General features: G+C 55.4%; 1 protein-coding gene across 1 annotated transcript in view; it reads right to left on the bottom strand.

Annotated features, from left to right (window-relative positions):
• Positions 1–22,907, bottom strand: part of KNDC1 (kinase non-catalytic C-lobe domain containing 1) — a 64,040-nt gene that overhangs the window by 19,075 nt on the left and 22,058 nt on the right. The window contains 11 exon segments of the mRNA XM_064595495.1: positions 6,412–6,806; positions 7,661–7,758; positions 8,831–8,975; positions 9,298–10,021; positions 10,024–10,187; positions 10,741–10,825; positions 11,405–11,482; positions 13,414–13,572; positions 20,502–20,563; positions 20,654–20,725; positions 21,544–21,658. Coding sequence (XP_064451565.1) covers positions 6,412–6,806; positions 7,661–7,758; positions 8,831–8,975; positions 9,298–10,021; positions 10,024–10,187; positions 10,741–10,825; positions 11,405–11,482; positions 13,414–13,572; positions 20,502–20,563; positions 20,654–20,725; positions 21,544–21,658 — 2,097 coding nt within the window.

Raw genomic sequence — 22,907 nt, 5'->3', positions numbered from 1 at the left:
GCCACACCTTGAGTGCTCAGCCACACACGGCCGGTGGCTACCCGGGGGATGGCACAGATCTGGAACGAGTCATCACTGAGGACAGTCAGTAGGAGGGCGCAAACCCTGACCCCGCACAGCTGTGTTCACAGACGGACTCATCTCTGCCCTCGGGAGGTCTGGTTCAAGCGAGGCCAAGGGTCTCTGCAGTCCCAACCACGCATGCTTCTCTGTGATCCTCCCTCCCTCCCTTCCTTTTTTTCTTTGGATTTTATTTATTTGAGAGAGAGAGCACCGAGAGAGGGAGAAGCAGACTCCCCCCTGAGCAGAGAGCTGGACATGGGGCTCCATCCCAGGACCCTGAGATCATGACCTGAGCCAAAGGCAGCCGCCTAACCGACGGAGCCACCAGGCGCCCCTAATCCTGGCTCTCTGAAGACGCCACGACCCTGGCTGACATCCCCCAAAGCCTGAAGAGGGGAAGGACGGCCCCAAGCCCTGTGTTCCTGGGCTCTCCTTTTGTGCAGCTCAGAACCGCCATGGGGAGGGCACTCTCTGAGGCCACCCTGCACAAGGCTCTGTCCAGCCCCCTCGCCCTCTCGCACACTATCCAGATGCTGATCCAGACCCCTTCCCCCAGAGAGGGCCCGTGGGACACACCTGCTTCCCACTGGAAAGGGAGGCTCACACAGACTCCAGGACTGTTTCGACTGATTTTAAAACTAAATCTATGTGAACTAAACTCCACACAAGACAGAATAATGGAGAAGACACACGCGAGCAGGGCTTCACCACGACCATACTTGGCAGAAGCACAGCAAACCCGACCACAGCTGACTTGGACTGGCGAGGTCTAAATAAAATACTTAGGATCATTTGCGTTGAGGTGCTTCCCCTAGCCTAACCCAACGAAGGACTTCCCCCACAGGATTATGAGAGAAGGGAGTGTGAACTATCTGATGCACAAGCACGCACAGCCCTCTCCATGGACACGGGCCTGAAAGCTGGCCAGTACTGAGGACAAAGAGAACCAGTCAGAAGGAAGCCGGAAAGCCAGAACTTACAGAGAGAAGAGGGAGGAAGCGAAATCAGCACCACTCACCTAAATACTGAAAGCAAAGCCTGTTTTAACAGCCTGTGAAGGGCAACAAAGCCTCTCGGGACACCTTCACAGCCCGGGGCACCTGGGCTGCGGCACGAGGAGACGCGGGCACTCAGCCCGCACTCACGGCAGGTGCGCGGGGCACGTCGGCATGCGCTCGGTGACCAACGGAGGGAACCCGGTGCCCTCCAGCCGCTCTGCCCACCCCAGCGCCTGGGCCTGCCTCGCACTCGCTCGGTTTGGGTAGCGAATGTGAAAGTGTGACCAATAGTTGTTTTACACCTTTCCAGTTTGCCCGAAATGCAGCGGGTTCTCAAAGAGAAACATGTCTAGCCGCTCCCCCTCAACCGCCGCCCCCGCGCCCCATGCAGGCAAGGGCGCAGGAAACTCACCTGTCTGCATTCCGGTTCCAGGAGAGACATCTTCCCCAGGTGAGCAGGAACAAAAGGGAAAACAGGGTCACTCCGAGTCACTCCACATCATCCCTCAAACCACCTGCCTCCTCCTGACTGTGCCCCACCCGCAGAGTGACCGCAGAGTGACTGTGGGACCGAGCCTGTTTCAGAGATGGGAGGCCCAGGGCACCTCGTCCCAACCACACGGTCATGGTCCACATAAGGGCAGCCACTGGCCGCCGGCACTCTTCTGGTCTGAGCTGGCCTCTGAGCCCACTTTCAAGAACAATCTGAGTGTGGTGCAGGGGTGACCTGGGCTCACCAGTGGGTGCATCTCCCTGCAAGGGGCCGCCACCCTGAGGAGAGCACAGGACTGAGGAAAGGGCCCCGTCAGCCTACAGCAGGCTCTCGCACACAAAAGAGCCACCCTCTGCGGTGCTGAACACAGGGGCTGGCAACAGGGCAGTCCGTCCATAGCCGTCCATCATAAAGACGTGACTATAGTCAGCAGGCGCGACCTGTGATGTCAGAGGATGACCTACGACATTGGAGGACACACCTGGACTCTTACCATCCCCCCTTCCCCACAACTCTCGGATTAAGCTGTTGGGGAAGTCGGTGTGGACACAGTGAGCTGCCTCTGAAAGGGCCACGTCCTCTGTTATGGGGCGTGGGCGCCCTCAGCCTCCCCGTTCCCAGGTCAGCGGGGCTCCTGTCTCCTGGTCCAGCTGGAGGTTAGAGTCACAGGATGCTGGTGGGGCCGTGTGCACGGATTGAGGGCAAAGGAAACTCCGCGGGATGCTGCCTCCGTCTCTTCTCTGTTCACTAGGATTCAACTAGAATGACATCTGTAAGCACCGGTTCAAGTTCCCAAGGCCAAGGGTCATCCTCTCCTTTTTTTTGTTTTCAACTATTTTTCTAAAAGATTTATTTATTTATTTGAGAGAGAGAACATGCGCGCACAGTGGGGAGAAGCAGAGGGAGAGAGTCCCAAGCAGATTCCCTGCTGAGCGCGGAGCCCGATGTGGGGCTCGGTCTCATGACCCTGAGATCACGACCTGAGCTGAAACCGAGAGTCGGACGATTAACTGACGATGCCACCCAGGTGCCCCGCTCTCAACTAGTTTTTAAATTTTTATTTTGAAAAATTTTTTGTGACAAAATATACATAACATAAAATTTACCATTTTAACCATTTTTCATCATGCTTGGCATGAAGCACATTCACCCCGTTGTACAACCATCCCCACCCTCCATGTCCATCTTACAAGAGGGAAGCTCTGTCCTGATCAAGCCCCCATCCCCTCCCCCCGCACGGCCTCTGTGAACGCGGTGACTCCAGGGACCTCATGAAGCTGGGGCACAGAGTACTGATCCTTCCGTGTCTGGCTTTCACTCAGCATCAGGCCCTCGGGGCTCCTCCATGACGTGTCAGGGACCAGCCTGTCCCACTGTGTGCGTACTCTCCATCTCCATCCATTCATCTGTTGATGGGCACTTGGGCTGCTGTGAGCCAGCTCTTGGAGGCCCTCCTCCCAGCTCTTTGGGGTGGACACCTGGAGGTGGACTTACTGACTTACGTGGTAAATCTAGGTTTAATTTTTGGAGGAAACTCCAGAGTGGCTGCGCCATTTTACATTCCCACCAGCCATGCACGAGGGCTCCAGTTTCTCCACATCTCGCCAACATGATATTTTCTCTTTCTTTTTAAAATTTTGGTAAGAGCCATCCTACCGTGTGTGAGGTGGGGTCTCACTGTGGTTTTGATTTGCTTTTCCCTAATGACCAGGGATGTTGAGCATCTTTTCATGAGCTTTTGGCTATTTGTGTATCTTCTTTGGAGAGACGTCTATGTAAGTCCATCACTCCTTGTTCAGCCTGGTTCTTGGGTTGTTGCTGTTGTGTTCCCTATACATTCTGGAGATTAAACCTTTCTCAGATATAGGATTTGCAAATGTTTTCTGCCATTCTGTTGGTTGTCCTTCCCCTCTGTTGACGGCGTCCTTTGACGCACAAAAGGTCTGCGTTTTGATCGAGTACAATTTTTTTCTTTTTTTTTTAAAAGATTTTATTTATTTATTTGACAGAGAGAGACAGTGAGAGACAGAACACAAGCAGGGGGAGGGGGAGAGGGAGAAGCAGGCTTCCCGCTGAGCAAGGAGCCCGATGCGGGACTCGATCCCAGGACCCTTGGGATCATGACCTGAGCTGAAGGCAGATGCTTAATGACTGAGCCACCCAGGTGCCCCGAGTACAATTTTTCTATTTTTACTTTTGTTGGCTGTGCTTTTGGTGTTATATCCAAGAAATCATTTCCACATCCAGGGTTGTGAAGCTTCTCCCATTTTCTTCTACGAGTTTTATCATTTTAGCTCTAACGTTTAGGTCTCTGATAATTCAGTTAATTTCTGGAAGTGGAGTACGGTACAGGACTGACTTTATCCTTTCGCAGGTGGACACCCTGTCTTCCCAGCACCGTGTGCTGTGAAGACTGTCCTTGGCCCACTTGCCGGTCAGATGGTTTGTCAACAATCATCTCACTACGGGCTTATTTCTGGGCTCTCCTATCTGTCCTGCTGTTCTGTACGTCTGTCCTCATGCCAGGACCGCACTGTAGCAAGTTTTGGAATCAGAAGTGTGAGTCGTCCACTTCCGTTCTTCTTCTTCATGATTGTTTGGCTAGTTGAGGTCCCTTGAGATTCTGTATGAATTTGAGGATGAGTTTTTCTACTTCGTCGAAAACCATCATTGGGCCAATGCTCTTTCTAGCTCAAGGATCTGTATGAGTGTGGACGTGCGGATGTTTCACACTCTGAGTTAGAACACTGTTCTGTGTTATTTCTTTTGCTTCTCAAACTGCTCTGGCTCTGGCTGCCGGGGGCCTTTCAGCTGGTTCCTCTGAACTTCGACGTGCCCCCATCATGGGTTCTTTTTTTTTTTTTTAAAAGATTTTATTTATTTATTTGAGAGAGAGAGAATGAGAGAGAGCACATGAGAGGGGGGAGGGTCAGAGGGAGAAGCAGACCCCCCGCTGAGCAGGGAGCCCGATGCGGGGCTTGATCCCAGGACCCCAGGATCATGACCTGAGTCGAAGGCAGTCACTCAACCAACTGAGCCACCCAGGCGCCCCCATCATGGGTTCTTAATCATTTCCTCACTTTCTGGCCCAAGATGGCTCTGGCTTGCTGTCACCGGTCTTGCCCCAGTCCCAGGGTCCATGATTTCTTCCAGGAGCCCTGGTCCCTTTGACTGGAGGATGGCCCTGGAACCAGGACCCTGGCATGGGCCGTCTCTGCTTCCAGGCCCTCAGCCTACACAACTAGGAAAGGTGCGGTGCGTATTTCAGGGAAGCGTTTTAGTTCCCCACCGGCCCCTCGGAAACCGCGTCACGGCACTCACTGTTCACGGGCCCTCTCAGTGACGAACGTTAGGATCCTCAGGACCCTCCAACGCCAGGACAGCCCAGGGTGTGGAGGACCTGTTCCACTCCTGCTTACGAGGCCCGTGTGTGTGGTGGGCTGTCATGAGCTGCGGCCCCATCGCTGGTCCCACGACGGGGAGTGTGATGTGGCTTTCTGCCTCTTGTGGGCTGTTCACTTTCTACTTCTGGGAGAGGCCATCGCAGGTAGAAAGCTGCTGGGGCAAGAACATCTAGCAGCTCCGAGTAAGCTTCATCGTGTGCAATACACGTTACAGAAAAGGAAGTGGGGGCGAGGTCCGCAGGCCCCTCCCGCCCCCCCGGAAGGAAGGAGCTGGTCAGGGGCTGGGAGCCCCGGACTCTGATTGCAGCGGCGCGGAGCCGCCCTGTGGTCTGAGCTCTGTGCTCCCGGCCCTGACAGCCTACATGTGGGCCCCCCTCCATGCCAGGGCCCCACCGGAGGCCCCTGCCAGGCCCCGAAGTCTGGTGCCCGTGATGGCACATGCAGGGATCACAGCATGAAGCCCGGAGGGGCAGGGTGGGTCCACAGGGCATGGCCCCCATCCTCACGTGTGCAGGCCGAGGGCAGGGCCCTGCTCTTTTTCCAGCTTGGGACTGAGCAGGGATACCAAGTTCAGGCAGTGGCAGGAGATGAACAAGGGGGGGCCTCGGGGGAAGGTTCAGATGGTGCTGTCAGGGCCGGGAGCGCTGCGTTCCTGTGCTGCTCCTTGGAGGCCAGAGGAAGTGAGTCGTGCGGGCAAGTAGAGGCACCAGGAGCAGGACGCTTAAGCACTGATGGGGTCTTTCCCGACTGCTGTCCTGGAGGGTCAGGCCTTGGGCACCGAGGCCCAAGTGGGGGCTCCTGGTCACAGGGGAAGGCTGCAGCCCAGGTCAGAGCCGCTGGGTATGGGGGGCAGGGGCCCAGTGGCAGGGGCAGCGACTGTGGGTCCAGAGCTCTGTGGGGTGCCCTCACCCAGGGGCTGCCTGGCCTGGCCACCCTCAAGTTTGTGGGCTCCTCTTGCCCTGCTGACCAGGGAGAGGCGTAGGCTGCCCTAGCTGGAGGGACGCTGCCCACCAGGGAAGCCCAGGCCAGATGACCCCGGGATCTGGCCGGAACGCACCGCCGCGGGCAAGGCATGAGGAACAGGAGGCTGCCTGGGAGGAGGGGGCTCCACCTGCCTGCCCCCCACCCCCGAGACACGGCCCGAGGCCAACAGTCACCTGGCGCTCATATGCCCAGCTAACAGAGAGAAAGGCCATGTCCTACCCGAAATGTGGACGACACATGCAGATGAGCACAGTACTCCCATGGAGGGTGCCCAGACCGGCGCGGGGGTCACTGGTGGTGGGTGGGGGCCCAGACGTGGGATGCAGAGAGGGGCTCTGGACGCACCCCCCACTGCCTGAGTGACTGGGAGCTCCTGTTGCGATGCGGGACTTGCCACCCAGGGTGCCTCTGCGGCCACGGCACCTTCTTCCCCGACACGGCCAGCAGTGGGCAGCGGCCCGGGACTCACCAGGCTCTGGGCGTCCACGTCGGTGGCCCCGCCGGCTCTCTGCCTCACCAGCTCCTTCACGTAGCTGGAGACGTCGGCGCCGAAGCAGTCAGCCTCGTAGAAGGCGCTGCACCAGCCGGGGCTGCAGCTCTGGAGCTCGGCCGGGCCTGAGTGCACAGCCGGGGCCCCCTCCTTGGGCCTGGCCAGCCGGGCCACTGCCTCAGGCCCCGGGCCCCCTCCCTGCTGCCCGTGCTCTCCGGCCTCCTGCTGCTGTTCCCGCTCGCCTCTGACCGACTTCTGAGGCCGGAATCCCACCTCAAAGTTACCCCGTGAGAGCTCGTCCGCGTCCACATCGGACAGCACCGGGGACGGGCAGGGGGCTCGGCTGACGCGCGCGGTGGTCAGTTTCTCCTTCCCTGCACGGGGGAGGAGGATTCCACTTGGAACTCTAGTTCGTGTGGCAGAGTCCATCACTAATTGTTTATGGAGAGGCTGCTCGTGCTGAGTCGGGGACGCAAGGTCTCTTGAGACGGCCGGGTGCCCCCCTGCTTCTCTAGCGGCCCAACAGCGTCCTGAGGGTTCAGGGGGGTGGTCCTGCATCCCAGGAGGGTCCCTCAGATCCCCTCCCAAACACAGGCTGTCCCGTGGGGCCGGAGTCCAGAGAGGAGACCCCAGGGGTTGTGACCTGCTTGTGCAGAGAGGAGCACAAACAAGGCTGGACCGAGGGGCAGAGGGGCTCACTGGGCACAGTCACTTTGCTCCTAAACTTCCTGGGACGTGCACGTGGTAGAAAGGGTGGGAGGAGGGTGCCTGTCCACCTGCTCCAATGCCCATTACGTGTGATCATAGTCATGCAACCTGATTCTAAAGCCATGTCCCATTCAGACGGGATTCTGTGAAATTACAAAGACTTCAGTTATCTTGGAACCCTGTGCTAACATTCCAGGAAAATAAGCCTCAGAGTCTTTAAATGGCACATGTTTCTAGGAAAGATGCAAAGAGTCCCCGATCACCAAGCCGTTGGCCAGTGATTCCAGAAGCAGAAGCGCCCTCCCAGCCCCCAGCCCACTGGGCTCCTACTCGCCACCCACCTGCTGGCCTGGGAGAACCCCGTTCACAGCACAGAGCCCCCAGGGGAGGACAAGCCCTGCTCTGGGGTCTCTGAGGGGACACTGGGGGGTTCCAGGGGCAGAGGGGAGCCTCTCCTGTAAGAGGGTCAACACAGACCCTGCCGTGGAGAGTTCTTGCCCCCAGAGCCCATGTGTCTTACCTGCTCCATGCAGCGATGGCTTTTTGCTGGACAGTGAGCAGCCACTTGGAGTGCTGGCCGTGCTGCCCTCGGGCTGTGACCCAGCCTCCTCCGAAGCACTGTCATCAGAAGGGAGGACATTGCAGGTGCCCCCTGGCCCCTCCCGGCCCCCCCCCACCCCGCACTGCCTTCCAACAGGAAACTTTCGGCGGATGTGCAGAAGCCCCACTGAGGCTGCAGTGGGGGCCTCCAGTGACCCCGCCCCGGCACCCCAGACACACACACTCTGAGGCCCCATCCAAGCTTCCCAAGGACAACCCGACTGCAGGCCACAGGCTGGTACAGAACACCGTCCTTCCACAGTAATTAAGGGGCCCAAATCTGTGGCACAGGGCTTCCTGGGCCTTCGTTTCTGGAGGTCCCTGGAGGTCCTTCTCCACGCGGCAAGAACACGGGGGTGCGGGGTGGGGTGGGGTGCTCGTCTCCGTGCTCTGTTGACTGGTCTGCACAGGAGGGGACCACAGCAAGGCTCCCCCCAACAGCTCCCGTGGCAAATGCAAAGTGACGCCCTGTCCTACCTGCCTGGGGCAGCCTCTGGAGGCAGACAGGGCTGTGGGTGTGCCTGGTGTCAAGACACGGGTCCAGGCATGGTCCCGCCCCTGGGGCCACCGCCACCCAGTCCATGGCAACGGAGCACCCGGGCACAGTCTGTGAAGGCGCTAGGGCCACGGGGCTGGGCGGGGGCACCGGGAGAGGGAAGCCGCCCATCCTCCAGAGGCCATCACCCCACGTCGGCCATTAGGAGGGGAGCTGTCACCCAGTGCCGACCTGGATGACGGGGTGGGGGCAGATGCTGTTCCCTGTGGGGGTCTCCTCCCCTCTGGGCTCCCGGTCCCTTTGCCTCCTCAAGCTGGTAGCTGAGCAGGGATGTGCCTCCCATACCCTGTGAGCCCACAGCCCTCTCTTCCTGCCCAAAGGAGCCCGGTGCCCAAACGGAAAGCTGTGGGTTAGGGTGGGCTTCGGGCCCAGCGAGAGGGACCCGGGTGGGTGGCCAGTGTGGGGAGCTGGACTTCAGGGGACAGGACGTGTGGGGAACACAGCCGGGGGCCAGAGGGGGCAGAACCAGGGCCGTCTGGCCTGGCAGGGGACCCCAGGGTGGGGGAACCCTGGGGCCTGACGAGGGGGACTCACTTCTCGGAGGGGGACATCCTCCCATTCACCACTTTGAAAAGACTCTGCAGCAACTTCTCCCCCCAGTAGAGGTCACAGAACTTCTCCGATATGGCCCCACAGAAAGTGGCGTAGGTGAGGTCTTTCAAGGCGTAAATATATTCCCCTGGGTTTGCAAAATGGTAGCGGCCAGTCACGATGTGGGCGAGCATCCCCTCTGGGTTCCCTGCTCTCTACAGCTGGGGATCAGGGTGGGGGGAAGCCGGGGCAGTGGGACCAGGCCCTGAGACCCTCTTCCTGCCTGAGGCTCTGCTGCTGGCCGACCCCCCGGGGTGTAGCTCTGCCCCCTGAGCTCTTCATGCAGATGGATGAGTGGGGGCCCCAGGTCCCCTTCACACTGATCCTCCCCCAGGGCACTGTGTTCCCCCCGGCCTCTCCCTGGTCCTGGGGCTTCTCTGGGGAACCCTGTGCCCACCCCCCCATGATACCCATGATCAGAGCCTCCAGCCCGTTGTCCAAGTAGCCGTCGAAGGCAAACTCCTCCTGGATGAGGCGCATGGCCTCCTGCAGCGACGGGCAGGCTGTCCTCTTCGGGAGGGCCGAGGCGTCCATGCCGGACAGACAGAGCTTGTGGTCTGCTGGCAGGGGCCGCTCGGGGTGACTGTCTGGGGCCAGGCCATCCTGCTCTGGGACAGAGGTGCCTTTGGGGCTGTCTGGACTCGCCTTGGCCAGGGAGGGGTCCCTCGGGGCTGATGAGGGACCCTGAGGCTCCCGGCCTGCGCCCTCGGTGGCCTTGCTCCTGGGTGGCTTGGCTGGGTGACTCGGGTCGTGGCGGGCTGCACTGGACGCTGGGGTTCCAGGTGGGACTGATTGGTCTGGTCCTTGCTCCATGGGAGGCGCCTGTGCCTTCAGGAGTGGGGCAGCCATAGAAGACTCGGGCATCGCTGGTGAAGCCCCCTCCGGGCCAGGGGGTGGGACGCAGGGGATCCCCTGGGCCGTGTCTCTCGGCACTGACTCCCTGAGCGGTTCTGGGGCTGCTCCCTGTGGTCCAGCAGCAGGTACTGGCCGGTCAGGAATCTTCTGGCTGGTGGTGGCTCCATGGGCCTTGGAAGCCTGCTTCCCATCGTCCTCCCCGTCCCTGAGAGCACAGAGAGAAGGAGGGAGCACTCGGGGGTGGCTCAGGGACCCTGCCAGCTCTGGGGTGGGGGTGCTCACCTGGCATCACCTGCATCTGGGACCAGCACGATGGGCTGGAAGTGTGTGGCCGTGGCAGTGAAGGCGGCCGGCAGCACCGTGGCCCCTTCGCGGCAGGGGGGTTGAGAGGGCCCAGGCCCCTGCACCACCACCAGCCTGGTGTCACCGCCGACCCGAACAAAACCTGGGGATAAACTCTGCATGAGTGCAGGCAGTGTGGGCCGGCCCTGCAGACCCCCGGAGTACCCCCCACCTCTGCCACAAAGCTGCTGCCCCCCATGGGGTGCTGTGCCCCCCCACGAGCCTCCAAGGGGACTTCCAGAGACCTGAGGTGGCCGGAGGCAAGGGTGATGGAGCTGGGAGGGCAGGGCCGGGTGGGGGAGGGTGGGAGCGATGGAGAAGGCCACAGACAGGACCAGGGGGTCGTCTTCCTGCTGCAGGATGGGGTTACCGCCCAGACAGGGCAGGAACCGGTCAGCAGGATGTGCATGTGGACGTGGGAAGAGAGTGGAGGGACGCTGGGGTTACACCACCTGCTCTGGAGGCCGGTGACATGAGAGTGACTGGGCGGCTGGAACAGAGGAGGAGAGTGAGCAGCAAGGCCGCCAGGATGTTCTGGACACCTTGCTCCGGGGCCCCGTGGTGCCTGCCTGTGGGTGTCCACTCAGGGCTGGGGTTCAGCAGTGGGAGCGGTTGTGGGGTTGGGAGGCAGGAGACGCTGGGCCCTGGCGGCCCACCTGAGCTGGGCCTGGGGGTGCTGGGGTTCAGTTCAACCACCGAGAGAGCATTCTGGAGGCTGATCGTCTCTTCCTCCTGGTCAACCTGAGGCAGAAGGACACGGACCGCCCAGTCAAGGTGACACCAGGGACCCAGAGGTGCAGACTGGACACTGGGCGCACTCTCTGACCCTTCAGTGGCACCCCCAGCCCACAATGACTCATGCAGCTGGGCTCTGGGCATACCGCTTCCCAGTTCAACAAGGTTTGGGGAGGTTTCTAGGGCCTGGGCGGATTATAGCACCGTTGGAGACCCTGGGCTTCTCAGAACTCAAACTCCCACAGGTTGCCGGGGGGACTGTGTTGTGCCTTTCTGCCATCCAAGGGCCCCGCCTGGGTCAGTATGCTCAGGAGGCCAGCAGGCACATTTATAAACCATGCCGGCTACCTGAGGGTCACTCCGCAGGACAGGCCCCCGCCCCACACACGCCAGGCCATCACCAGAGATCGGGGCGGGGCTGCCAGCCGGAGCTCCTCTGAGAGCGAAGGAGAAGTTACCACTTCTTTCCTAAACTCACTCCACATGGACAGTAAACAGCAAAAAGCAAGGAGGGACCCTCATCTCTCCAGGGCCCCAGGGCAGAATGAGGGGTCTTCACCCATGCTCTGGAAGTCCCCATCTTACCTTATAGGTGGATGCCCTCAGGTGAGCTAAAATCTTTCTGCTGTCCATGCCCCGCTGTAGGAGGTAAGTGCTGCATATCTGCAAGAAGGACGAGCCCTGTGTCCAGGTGCTCTGAAATGCCGCAGGCTGGGCAGCGGCCCCAGGTCATTCCAAACGTGGAGGGGAGTGCATCTCAGGCTGGGGCCCTTCAGAGAGTGCTCGGTGGCTGGGAGGAGGGCCTGGGGGCTTCCTGTACAGGAGGACCCCACAGGTGCCGCTTCCCAGGGAGAGCTAAGCAGACCCCACGTGGAACGAATAAAGACCCAACAGAAATGGCCACAGCCCCTCCCCAGGCCCCTGCCACACTGACAGCCATCTGCATGGAGGGGCGAGGGGGGAGCCGCAGTCTCCGGGGGCGGGGGCCCCAGGGCTGGAGAGGAGGGGCACAAAGACACATGACCCTTTCCAGCCGGCCTGTCTAAGAACTCTAAGAAAGGGAGACGTTAAGACCCATAGCAGAATTAGGGCAGAACCACTCAGCCCTCACATGCACAGACAAGGCAACAACCCCCCAGGCTACAACCTAAAAAACAGGCAAGAGAACAATTCTGTAGACAATTACGATTAACTGCAACTTGACCCAGTTGCCTGGGTCCTTTGTGACCCTGACAACAGGGCAGTGGCTGCCTGCAGGGTGAATGTGGATGTGGCCCCAGAGCCATGTGCTGGGGTGTTAAGCAGATTTGAGGCCCAAGGTCTGCCGTTCCTTCTGTGCCCTCAGTCGAGCTGTTCACTGGCCAGCTCTGGGGTGAGGGGTGGACACTGAAAATGCAGCTGACCCCCACGAACTGACCCTCTGCAAGCTCAGACATCCTGATATTTGGGGACAGATGTCACTGATGAGAATTTCTATTTTTCCTCTGGGGTTATGGATGGTACTGAATGTGCAGATAAAGATTCTTCCCTTAAGCCACCATTTAAGGCTCCCCCACCCACCATGGACACCTCTACCATTTCCTAACTGCTGGTGAGAAACCACAAACAACTCTCAGCAGAGAACGCCCCCCTCCAAGCTCTGCACGGAGGCTGTGTGGCCCAAGTGCAGGGATGGCCCAGACCCCTTGGGGTTCCCGTCTGGAAAGCTGTTTGCTTCCGCCAACTCCGGGCAGAGGCTGCGACCTCCCCACCTTAGAGCGTTTACTATCAAAGGTCACAACTGTGAACTTCCTCTGCCCTCGAGGTGTCTGTGCCTCTTACAACCCAGGATGTACCTGATGCTCTGAACCTCGATCTTCAGGAAGGATGGGGCCCCAGGCTCCCAGTGTCCGTGGGACGGCGGACATGGCCACTTCCCTCCCCAGTCCCTCATTCTCCCTGAAAACACCCAGCTGCCTCCATGCAGATCTGGAGTGGAGTGAAGCTCCTTCCCTTGCCGTCCGTCCATCTGTCCGTAGCTACTCGGTAAACTGGTTCAGCATTGTAGCTAATGTCTGCCGAGTTTCTCTTTGACATGAGAGCTCATCCGTACTTGGCCGAGCAGGCCAGAGAGGCCCAGAGCCGTTAAGCAACCTCCCTGAGGCCACAGAGCAGTCAGGGGCAGAGAAGGCCGCACAGGGCTTCTCCCTCCGGGGGTGGCCTTCCCGTGGCCTCTTGATCACTGAACCAATCGCGGGACCGCCCCGCACTTGTCCAGCTCTTGGGAGGGTCAGGGAAAGGGAGGCAAGAGGACCCTCAGAGGAGGTGAGGGAAGTTGGGTTGTTGGGGAGAACTCTGCTCCCTGCTGGCAGGGGCCAGGCTGGCCCCAGGACATCCCCTGCCCACTCCAGCCGGGCAAATGCACTGGGGACACCCGGGTGGTCTGGCAGGGGCCAGGGCAGTGAGCAGCAGACGCTGTCCACCACCTGTCCACAAATGAAACCCATGGCCCTCCCTGTCCAATGCCCACTTTTCCGGGAACAGGAGCCTGGGCGCTCTGTCAGCCATCGCCAGGCCCTGGACGGTGACCTGGGGTCCCAACGGCAGGTGGTTACCTTGATGGCCTCAGCTGTGCATGGCCGCTCCTGGGCACTGCGTCTGGCCATGTCCAAGAGGAGGGTCTTGAGCCTGCGTGGCAGGGCCAGCTTGTGGTCTCGGGGGACGCTGAACTTGGCTGCTGTCCACAGGACTGCGGCCACACAGTACACGGAGGCCTGGGTGGAGAAAAGCCCAGCCCTGCTCAGCAGCACCTCCCTACCCTGGGCTCCCCCAGGGGCACCCCAGGCACTAGCATGACAGCCACTCCTGTGGGGACCCCTGCCGTGCACTGCCTTGGAGCTTGGAGGCCCCAGCGAGACCCCGAGTCAGATCTCCCAGGGGCCTGGCCTGGGGACCTGCATGTTTACCAAATACCCACGGTCTTCACCCTGAAGTGTGAACAGCTATGACTTGAGGCCTCAGCGGGGACCCTCCCACTTTCACGGTCCTCAGGCAGGTGGAGGCCGCAGCTCGGGGGTCTGAGGCCAGCGGCCCCCGAACCAGTGGGGTGCTGCTATATGGCAGACCACAGGCTTCTGAACAGAAATGCCCACCTCCACAGACACACATCTGTTCATTCTAAATGTCCCTGGTGCAACACACAGTTTAGAAACAAGGAAAGGTGTCACACTCCTGTTTAGTAAGTTCCAGAGAGCCAAGGGATCTCCCCGGATGTGCTCACGGATTCTACCCAGTTCTTGAATCCGAATCCGCCTGCGTCAGACAGGTGGCTGCCACACGCCTACTGGTTGGTGTTTTCATTTGACTCGACAGGCGAGATGGAAGCGGAATGTGGAAGGCCCGGTCGGAGCTTCGCTGCGGTGAGCGGGTGGGCTCTCTGCCAGCGGCCTCGGCTGCTGAAGGTCTCGGGTGGGTCCCACAGACACGGCACACTTCTGCGTTCAGTCACACCGTGAACATTTCCTCTGTCACTTCGTGAAGTCGACACCACTGACAAAACCTGGTTTCCGCGTGTGCCCATCTCCGAGGCATGAATGCTCCCACGCGGCCAACACCAAGCTGCCCAGGTGGTGCGGGCGCTCGGGGCTGGGGAGAGCGGCCCCACCGGCTAGGAGCACAGATCACCGTGCGGGACAGTCACATAATGAGGGAATTATTAGCTCTAGATATTTATTGACCTTTAAAAAAATTCAACTATCTTGAGATCATTATAGATTTACATACAGTTGTAAGAAATAATACAAAGAGATCCCATGTGCCCTGTACCCAGGTCCCCACAACAGTAACATCTTGCAAAACTGCAGGGCAGCATCCCAACGCTTCCGTCATCAGATGTGTCCGGTGGCCCGAAGCCATGTTCTTAATCCCTGGCAACTACAAGTCTGTTGTCCGTTTCCATGGTTGTGCCATTTCACATAAAGGGAATTATACAATATGTGACCTTTTGGGATTGGCATTTTGCTGTGAGCATAATTATATGGAGATGCACCCAGGCTGCTGCCTTATCAACACTCTGTTCCTTTTACTGCTCAGTAGCATTCCATGGTTTGGACGGACCCCCACACGTTCAACCGTCCACACATCTGGGCTGTGTCCCATTTGGGGCTGTTCTGAATGCAGCTGCTGTAATCATTCATGTGCAGGATTTTGTGCAGATGTAAGTCTCATTTCTCCGGGACGAATGCCTGGGAAGGCGGTTTCTGGGCTGCAGGGCAGTTACATGTTGAGTTTCTGATGAAACTGCCAAAAGGGCTGTGCCCTTTCGCGTGCCCACCAGCAGTGACCAGGAGCTCCTGTTGCTCCACGTCCTCGCCAGCATCTGGTACGGTCAGCGTTTGGGGTGTTAGCCATTCTCATCGGCGGGGAGTGGTGTCTCCTTGTTTTAATGTGCAATTCCCAAGTGCCACATGACGTCGGACGGCTTTCACATGCTTGTTTACCATACGACATCTTTGGCAAGGGTCTGTGCAGATCTTCTGCCCACTTTCTAACTGGGTTGGTTTTTAAATTATTTTGGTTTTTTGTTGACTTTTAAGAGCTCTTTGTATATTTGGAATATAGATACTTTATCAGATGTGTGTTTTGCAAATATTTTCTGCCAGTCCGTGGCCAGTCTTTTCACTCTCTTAAAGTAGCTTTTGCAGAGCAGAAGTCCGAGGTTGTCATGGAGTCTAACATGGACTTTCTCTTTCCTGGACTGTCCTTTTGTGTTGTGCCCAGAAGTTACTGCCGGATTCCTCCTAGGGGCTTTATTAAAGGTTTGCATTTTACATTTAGATCTATGATCCATTTTGAGTTAATGTTTGTGAAAAGTGCAAGGTCTTTGTTAAGATCCGTTTTTTTGTTTTTACATGTGGACATCTAGTTGTTCCAGCACCATTTGCTGAAAACTGTCCTTTCTCCACCGAATTGCCTTTGATCCTTTGTTAAAACCAGTTGACTATATTTGTGTGGGTCTATTTCTGAGTTTTCTGTTCTGTTTTGGGTATTTGTCTTTTGCCAACAACACAGTCTCAATTACTATTGCTTCACAGTAAGTTTTAAAATTGGGCAGTGTCCGTCCTCTTTGTTCTTCTTCAATATTGTGTTGGCTATTCTGGGTCTTTTGTCTTTCCACACATACTTTAAACTCAGATTGCTGATATCCATGAGTAACTTGCTGGGATTCTGATTGGAACTGCATTTAATCTATACATCAAATTGGGAAGAACTGATATCTTAACAGTATTGAATCCTATTCATGAACATGGAATATCTCTCTATTTATTTAGATTTTTTTAATCAGAGTTTTGTAGTTTCCCTTATAGATCTTACATGTATTTTGTTAGATTTATATATGAGTAATTTTTTTGGTGTGAATGTAAATTGTATTGTATTTTTAACTCCAAATGCCAATTGTGCACTGCTGGTAAACAGTAAAGCAACTGACTTTTGCATATTAACCTGATATCCTGAAATCTTGCTGTAATTGCTTATTAGTTCCAGATTTTTTGTTGATTCTTTGGGATTTTCTACATGGACAATCATGTCACTTGTAAACAGAGACAGTTTTATTTCTTCCTTCTCAATCTGTACACATTTTCCTTTCTTTTCTTGTCTTATTCCATTAGCTAGGACTTCTAGTACGATGCTGAATGGGAGTGGTGAGAGGGACATTCTCCAGTTTTACCCCATCTTAGAGGGAAAGCATCTAGTTTCTCACCATTAATTATGTGAACTGTAGGTTTTAGCAGATATTCTTTATCAAGTTGAGGAAGTTCCCCTCCATTCCTAGGTTGCTGAGAATGGCGGATTTTGTCAATAGCTTAGCATCTCTTGACATTAACATGATTTGTCTTCTTTAGCCTATTGATGTGATATGCTAGATTAATTGCTTTCCCATTGTTGAGTCAGCCTTCCGTATGTGGAAAAAATTCCCACTTGGTCCACTTTTAATTTTGATGAAGTTCATTTTGCCCACTTTTCCTTTTGTGGAAAAATTTATGGACACTGCTTTTGGTGTCAAGTCTAAGAACTCTGCCTGGCCCTTTATCCCAGAGATTTTGTTTGATTTCTTTCATCAGCATTTTGTAGTTTTTAGCAGGTAAGTCCTGTGCATGCTTGGTTAGATTTTCATGCAAGTATTTCATTTTTTTTGAGTCATTGTACATTTACATTAAGTTTACATTTTATATTTTAATTAAATTTATATGTATTTAAAAATTTTTTCTTTAGCTAAGACAACAGAAGAGATGATTTACTGTACACGTTACATTCAGCCACAACTGAGAACAGAATCAGTCCTGAAAGTCACAGGTCCAGGACAAAGGACCATAAGGGACTGTTTTGGTATGAACAAAGTGGGTCTCTCAAAAGTGGTCATTGTGATCATATGGCGATGGATGTTTTAGATGCACTGATAAAATTCTAGAAAGTAGGTGTGTTGTCCAACATTTTGTAACAGCGTCCCTGGCCTCTGGCTTTCCTTGTTTCTGCTCCTGCAGCTTCATGGATGCACAAGTGAGCACTTCACTTGGACCTTTGCTTCAACTTCAGCTTGTGCATTTGCTTCTTCCTCCATGTGGTTCATGGCCCAGAGGTTTCCAAGATGGTGCTAAGGCTGAGAGCAAAAGCACTGTATTTTTTTTTTTTCCACTGTATTTTAAATTTTGGTGTCTGCATGTTCATTGCTAACATACAGAAATACAGTTGATTTTTGAATGCTTATCTTATGTCCTGTGACCTTTCAGAACTCACTTATTCATCCCATGGGCTTCCTTAGAATTTTCTACATAGACAGTTATGTCTTCTGCAAATAGTATTATTTCTTCTTCCTGGTCTTTATGCCTTTTACTTGCTTTTTTTTGCATTATTGTAGTGGCTAGAACTTCCAGCACTATGTTGAGTAGAAGCAGTGATAGAGCACACCCTTGCATTGTTCCCAATCTTGGGGGAAAGCATTTCGTCTTTTCTCATTAAGTATGACGTTAGCTATAGGGTATGTGTGTGTTTGTGTGTGTGTTTGTAGATGCTCTTTATTAAGCTGAGGAAGTTTCTTCTATTTGTATTTTTCTGAAAATTTTTTATTATGAATGGTGTTGAATTTTGCCAAATGGTTTTTCTGCATCGATTAAATGTGATTATGGGTTTTTTCTTTTTTAGCTGGTTAATATGTTGGACTAATTGATTTTCAAATACTAAACCAGACTTGTATCCTTAGAATAACTGCCACTATGTCATGGTGCATAGTTTTATATATTGTTGAATTCTATTTGCATATTTTGTTAAGGATTTTTTTGTTTATATTCATGAGGAATGTTGGTATATATATTCCTCTATCTATCTATCTATCTATCTATCTATCTATCTATCTATCTATCTATCTATCTATCTATCTATCATCTATCTATCATCAGTATACATTGACAGTATACATATTGGCTTAATAAAATAGACTGGGAAGTGTTCTCTCTTCTGTCTTCTGTAAAAGATTGTGTAGAAGTGGTATTGATTTTTCTTTAAACATTGAGTAGAACTCTCCAGTGAAACTCTGGACCAAGAGATTTAGTTTTTTAGAGTTTTAAAATTATAAATTCAATTTCCTCAATAGTCAAGGGCTATTCTGGGCGCCTGGGTGGCTCAGTTGGTTAGGCGACTGCCTTCGGCTCAGGTCATGATCCTGGAGTCCCGGGATGGAGTCCCGCATCGGGCTCCCTGCTCAGCGGGGGGTCTGCTTCTCCCTCTGATCCTCTTCCCTGTCATACTGTCTGTCTCTCATTCTCTCTCTTTCAAATAAACAAATAGAATCTTAAAAAAAAAAATAGTCAAGGGCTATTCAAAGATCTATTTCATATTGGGTGAGTTGTAGTTTATGTTTTCTGAAGAATTGGTGCATTTCATCTAAGTTGTCAAATTTAAAGAGCTGTCTGTGGCATCCATTATTTGATGTCTAAACGGTTTGTAGGGATATCCCTTGTGTCATTCCTGATATTGGTAATTTGTGTCTTTTTTTCTTTTTCTTTTTCTTCTTCTTTTTTCTTTCTTTCTTGCTTGCTTCCTTTGTCAGTTTTGCTGGAAGTTTTAAAATTTTATTGGTCTTTTCCAAGAACCAGCTCCTGACTTTACTGGTTTTCTCTATTGTTATTCTATTTTCATTGATTTCTGCTCTCATCTTCATTACTTCCTTCCTTCTGCTTTGGGTCTACGTTGCTCTTCTTTTTGTAGGTTCTTGAGGTGGTAGCTTAGATTACTGAGTTGAGCTTTTACCTCTTTTCTCACATATGCATCTAGTGCTATGAATTTCCCTCTTAGGCCTGCTTTGGCTGTGCCCCACAGTGCCAACATTGGCCTCTGTTGATTGTCTTTTTTTCACTCGGTTTGAAATCTTCCTGTTTCTTTGTATGGCGAGTGGTTTTTGGTTGAGACCTGGACATTTCCATGTTGTAAGACTCTCGATCTTATTTAACCTGTTTTACCTGGCTTTCTCTGACAGCACAGTCAGGAAGAGGGGTACCATCTCCTTATTGCCAGGTGGGGGCAGAGTTCAGATTCTGTATTTGGCTCCAGTTGACATCTGAGGACAGGGCTCCTCCTCATGCTGGACAGGGGGTGGGAGGCCGGGCCCCCATTGGGCCTCCAGTGATAACGCCTCTGGCTGGGGGTGTAAGAGTACATCCTTTCTGCTCCTCCCCTGCCTCCATTCCCGGCGGAGGTGGGGGTGGCCTGGTTGCTGCTCTCCATGAGGCCTCCTCCCACAACACCTGGCTGGGAGGGGCATTTGCTACTGCTGGGGGTGGGGGGCGTGGTGTGGGTCCAGGCTCCCCACATGGTCCCCACTGGCCTCATGGGCAGGGGTGCTCATTATAGGCTGGTGGGGATACTCAGCTTTCTCTGGCAGCACCAGGTGGGGTCTTTGCTGGCCTGGGTGGGCCCACCCCTTCCCTTGCCACGTCCTCTGGCTTGACAGTGTGGCTTCTGTGTCCCCATTTTTGAGGCAGAGGGAGGAAGCAGGGCCCTTGCTACCGTGCCTTCCTCGGCCTGAGGCCCCGGCCAGGCTGCCTTCTGCTCTCTACCTCTCAGACTTATCATTCTTGTGTTAGGGATGTGGGGTTTCTAGATGTATGCTGGGCGAGTAGGGAAGTGGAGTTCTACCTTGGTTTTGAATATCACTTACCCAATTATAAGTTCATGCAATTTTATTTTATTATTATTTTTTAAAGTAAGCTCTATGCCCAATGTGGGGCTTGAACTCATGACCTTGAGATCAAGAGTTGCACACTCTACTGACTGAGGCAGCTAAGCCCCCCAGAATTTTGTACAATTTAATTTTTAACAATGGCTGTGTTTAACAAGTGCCTTGTAAATATTCTTGAAAGTCTAGCCCTGGACTCTCCCAAGCCAGCACGTATGCCCAGAGCTGTCCATGCAGAAGTCCCGCCCATCTTGGGATGACACCACCAGAGCCATGCCCTGCCACCTCCTGGGGAGGCACCTGCTAGGGGGATGCTGCCCAGGCCAGGAGAGCCAGGGCTCTGGATGTGACCCGCTGCTCTGGGGGAGGGTACCCTGCCTCTTTCCCCACTGCCAGGCTCTCAGGGCAGAAGGGGGGCTCCACTGGGGATGTGGGGGCAGGAAGCTGCAGGAAGGGATGGGGAGGGCCAGTTACCTTCTCAGTCACCAGTTCTTGCTCTGCAACCTCAGGAGCCAGAAAAAATGTGTCGTACGTGCCTAAGAGAGAAAAACCCAAGTTCTGAGCTCTCTTTTCAGCCTCGGGTGTTCGTGCTGGAGCAGCTCCTAAGGGTGACCCCACGTACGCACCATTGGCAGGGGGTGGGCTGAAGAGCACAGCCCCATCCTTGGCCACCAGCACAGAGTCCAGGCACAGGTAGGCTGCAAGAGAAGATGAGGGTCAGGGCAGCGGGACTCACTGTGGGAACCCTGTTCTCCCAGAAAACCCGCAGAGGTGTGCTCAGGGTAGGGCAGCCCCTCCCCTCAGCCCACAGACCCCCAGGGAGCACAGCCCAGGGGCCAGGGGCCAGTGGCTGCTGCTCCTTCTTAGAGGCCCTGGCACACTGCCAGGTGGACAGGGCATGGGGGGCCCTCTGTGACGCCCCTCCTGCCCGCTCCTTGCACATCAAGCTGGAAATGGAAAGGAGATGAAGAGGATGGGGCACGGAGGTCACGGCCCAGCACTGAGAGCTGCCCCTCTGAGGGGTCCCGGAGGAGGCTGCACCCCAAAGGCCTGTGGGGGCAGCCAGATGGCAGCATTTCTCCTCATCGTCCCTCCCCAGGACATGCTCACATCAAGGGCTGTGGGCCTGTCACGCTGTCCAGGGAGCTGCAAACCAGGGTAGTATCTAAAATCCCCTCCTCCCCCGGCCACTTTTGCCTCCTTGGGGACAATGTCGCCCCGTTGAGGGGATGTGGGCCATCCACACAGCTCCCACTTCACTCTACAGCAGGGTTGTCTGCCTCAAGGCCCACATTCCAAACACCTGCCCCCACTGCTGCCCCCAGACCCCTGTGGTCCTGAGACCAGAGCAAACACCTCCAGGGCACAGGGGCTCACAGTGGGGACCCAGCCACCTGGCCCCAGGCCGTCCCGTGGCCCACATGCGCCTGATGGAGGCCACGTGAGGCTCTTGGTCCTGGCCCTGGAACACATGGGGGGGGCAGGCTGAACACGGAACCGCAGGACAAAGCATCACCTGGGTGCTCCCTGTGAGTGCGCAGAGCAGTGAGACACGCATGGGACAGAGCCCAGAGCTCATACTCCTTGAAGGGCCGGCCCAGCTGGTACAGGAGCTCCTGCAGGGAGACGCCCTGGGGGCAGAAGTCACATCCTAGTGAGAATGGTCCCTGGGGTCAGCTTGGCCCAGCCCACTGGGAAGGTGACAGGGCGGGAACCACTTCAAATAAGGGTGGAATGTGCCTCCTGCACAGCGCACTCCTGCCATGTGGGCTGGCAAAGTCCTCACGTGGCCACGACGGGCTGGGAGGGCGGGAAGGAACCAGAACCCAGTGCACCTGGTGGAAATGTGGGGATAGCAGCATGGAGGCTCCTCAGGAATTGAACAGAGAATCACCATATGATCGGGTGACCCACCTCCAGGCTGAGCCTGAGGGCCTGATGCCGAGTGAAAGAAGCCAGACACGGAAGGACCAGCACTGCGTGCCCCACCTTTGTGAGGTCCCCGGGGCCGGCACAGTCAGAGACGGAGACGAGACGGTGGGCGCCAGGGCGGGGGAGGGGATGGGGACCGAGCTTCCGTCTGGGAGGATGAGAGTCGTGGGGCCGGAGGGTGGGGCTGGCTGCACAACACGGCGAACATGCTGGATGCCACTGAGCTGGGTGCTTGGTGGGGGAGGGCTCATTTTATGGGATGTGTATTTTACTCTACCTCACCCTCACCGCCACACACAGAAATTTCCCAGAGTCAGAAGAACGCACTCAGCTGGAAGGTAGTTCTCCACTTAAAGGCCACGGGAAGAGCTAGGACCACAGCCACCACACTTGGGACGTACAAGTGCACGCTTTAGGGAAGGTTCCCGAGGCACTGTCTCCACCTTGACCCCCCTCACGCCTGGGGTGCAGCAAGCCTGGCTGGAGGCCCATGATCCGGCCCTCCCCAAGCCTCCCGCTACATGTGTGGTTGGAGCAGTCTGCTTTGAAACCAGGACAGGCTCTGCAGCAGAAGCCTGGGGGACCGATCCCCAACAGGCTGTGCCTGGGGTGGGGGGGGTCTGGGTGGGCCCTGGTCCCATGAGGCCTCTGGGGCAGGGGAGCCTGGTGGTTAAGTAGCTGGGCTCCAGGTGAGCTCTGCCCCTCAGTGGCTGCCCACCCTCCAACAGAGTGCACGGCCACCCCATGCCTCAGTTTACCCATCTGGAAAGTGGGCTGTTGTAAGGCTGTTGGGTATGGGAAGGTGAGCCCAGTCCAGGGCTGGGGTGTGTGAGGTTTTCCTGCCTCAGTGGCTGGGACCTCTCTACACACAAGCCAGTATGGATCCAGGAGGCCAGCAGAGACCATATGAGCTGAGGTGTAGACACATGTGTGTGCACTGGGGTCTTC

Source organism: Mirounga angustirostris, unplaced genomic scaffold (assembly GCF_029215605.1).
Source record: "Mirounga angustirostris isolate CCGP_5_RB_7025 unplaced genomic scaffold, mMirAng1.0.hap1 SCAF_6, whole genome shotgun sequence".
NCBI classification, from domain to species: Eukaryota; Metazoa; Chordata; class Mammalia; order Carnivora; family Phocidae; genus Mirounga; species Mirounga angustirostris.
This window is presented reverse-complemented; position numbering and strand designations above follow the sequence as displayed.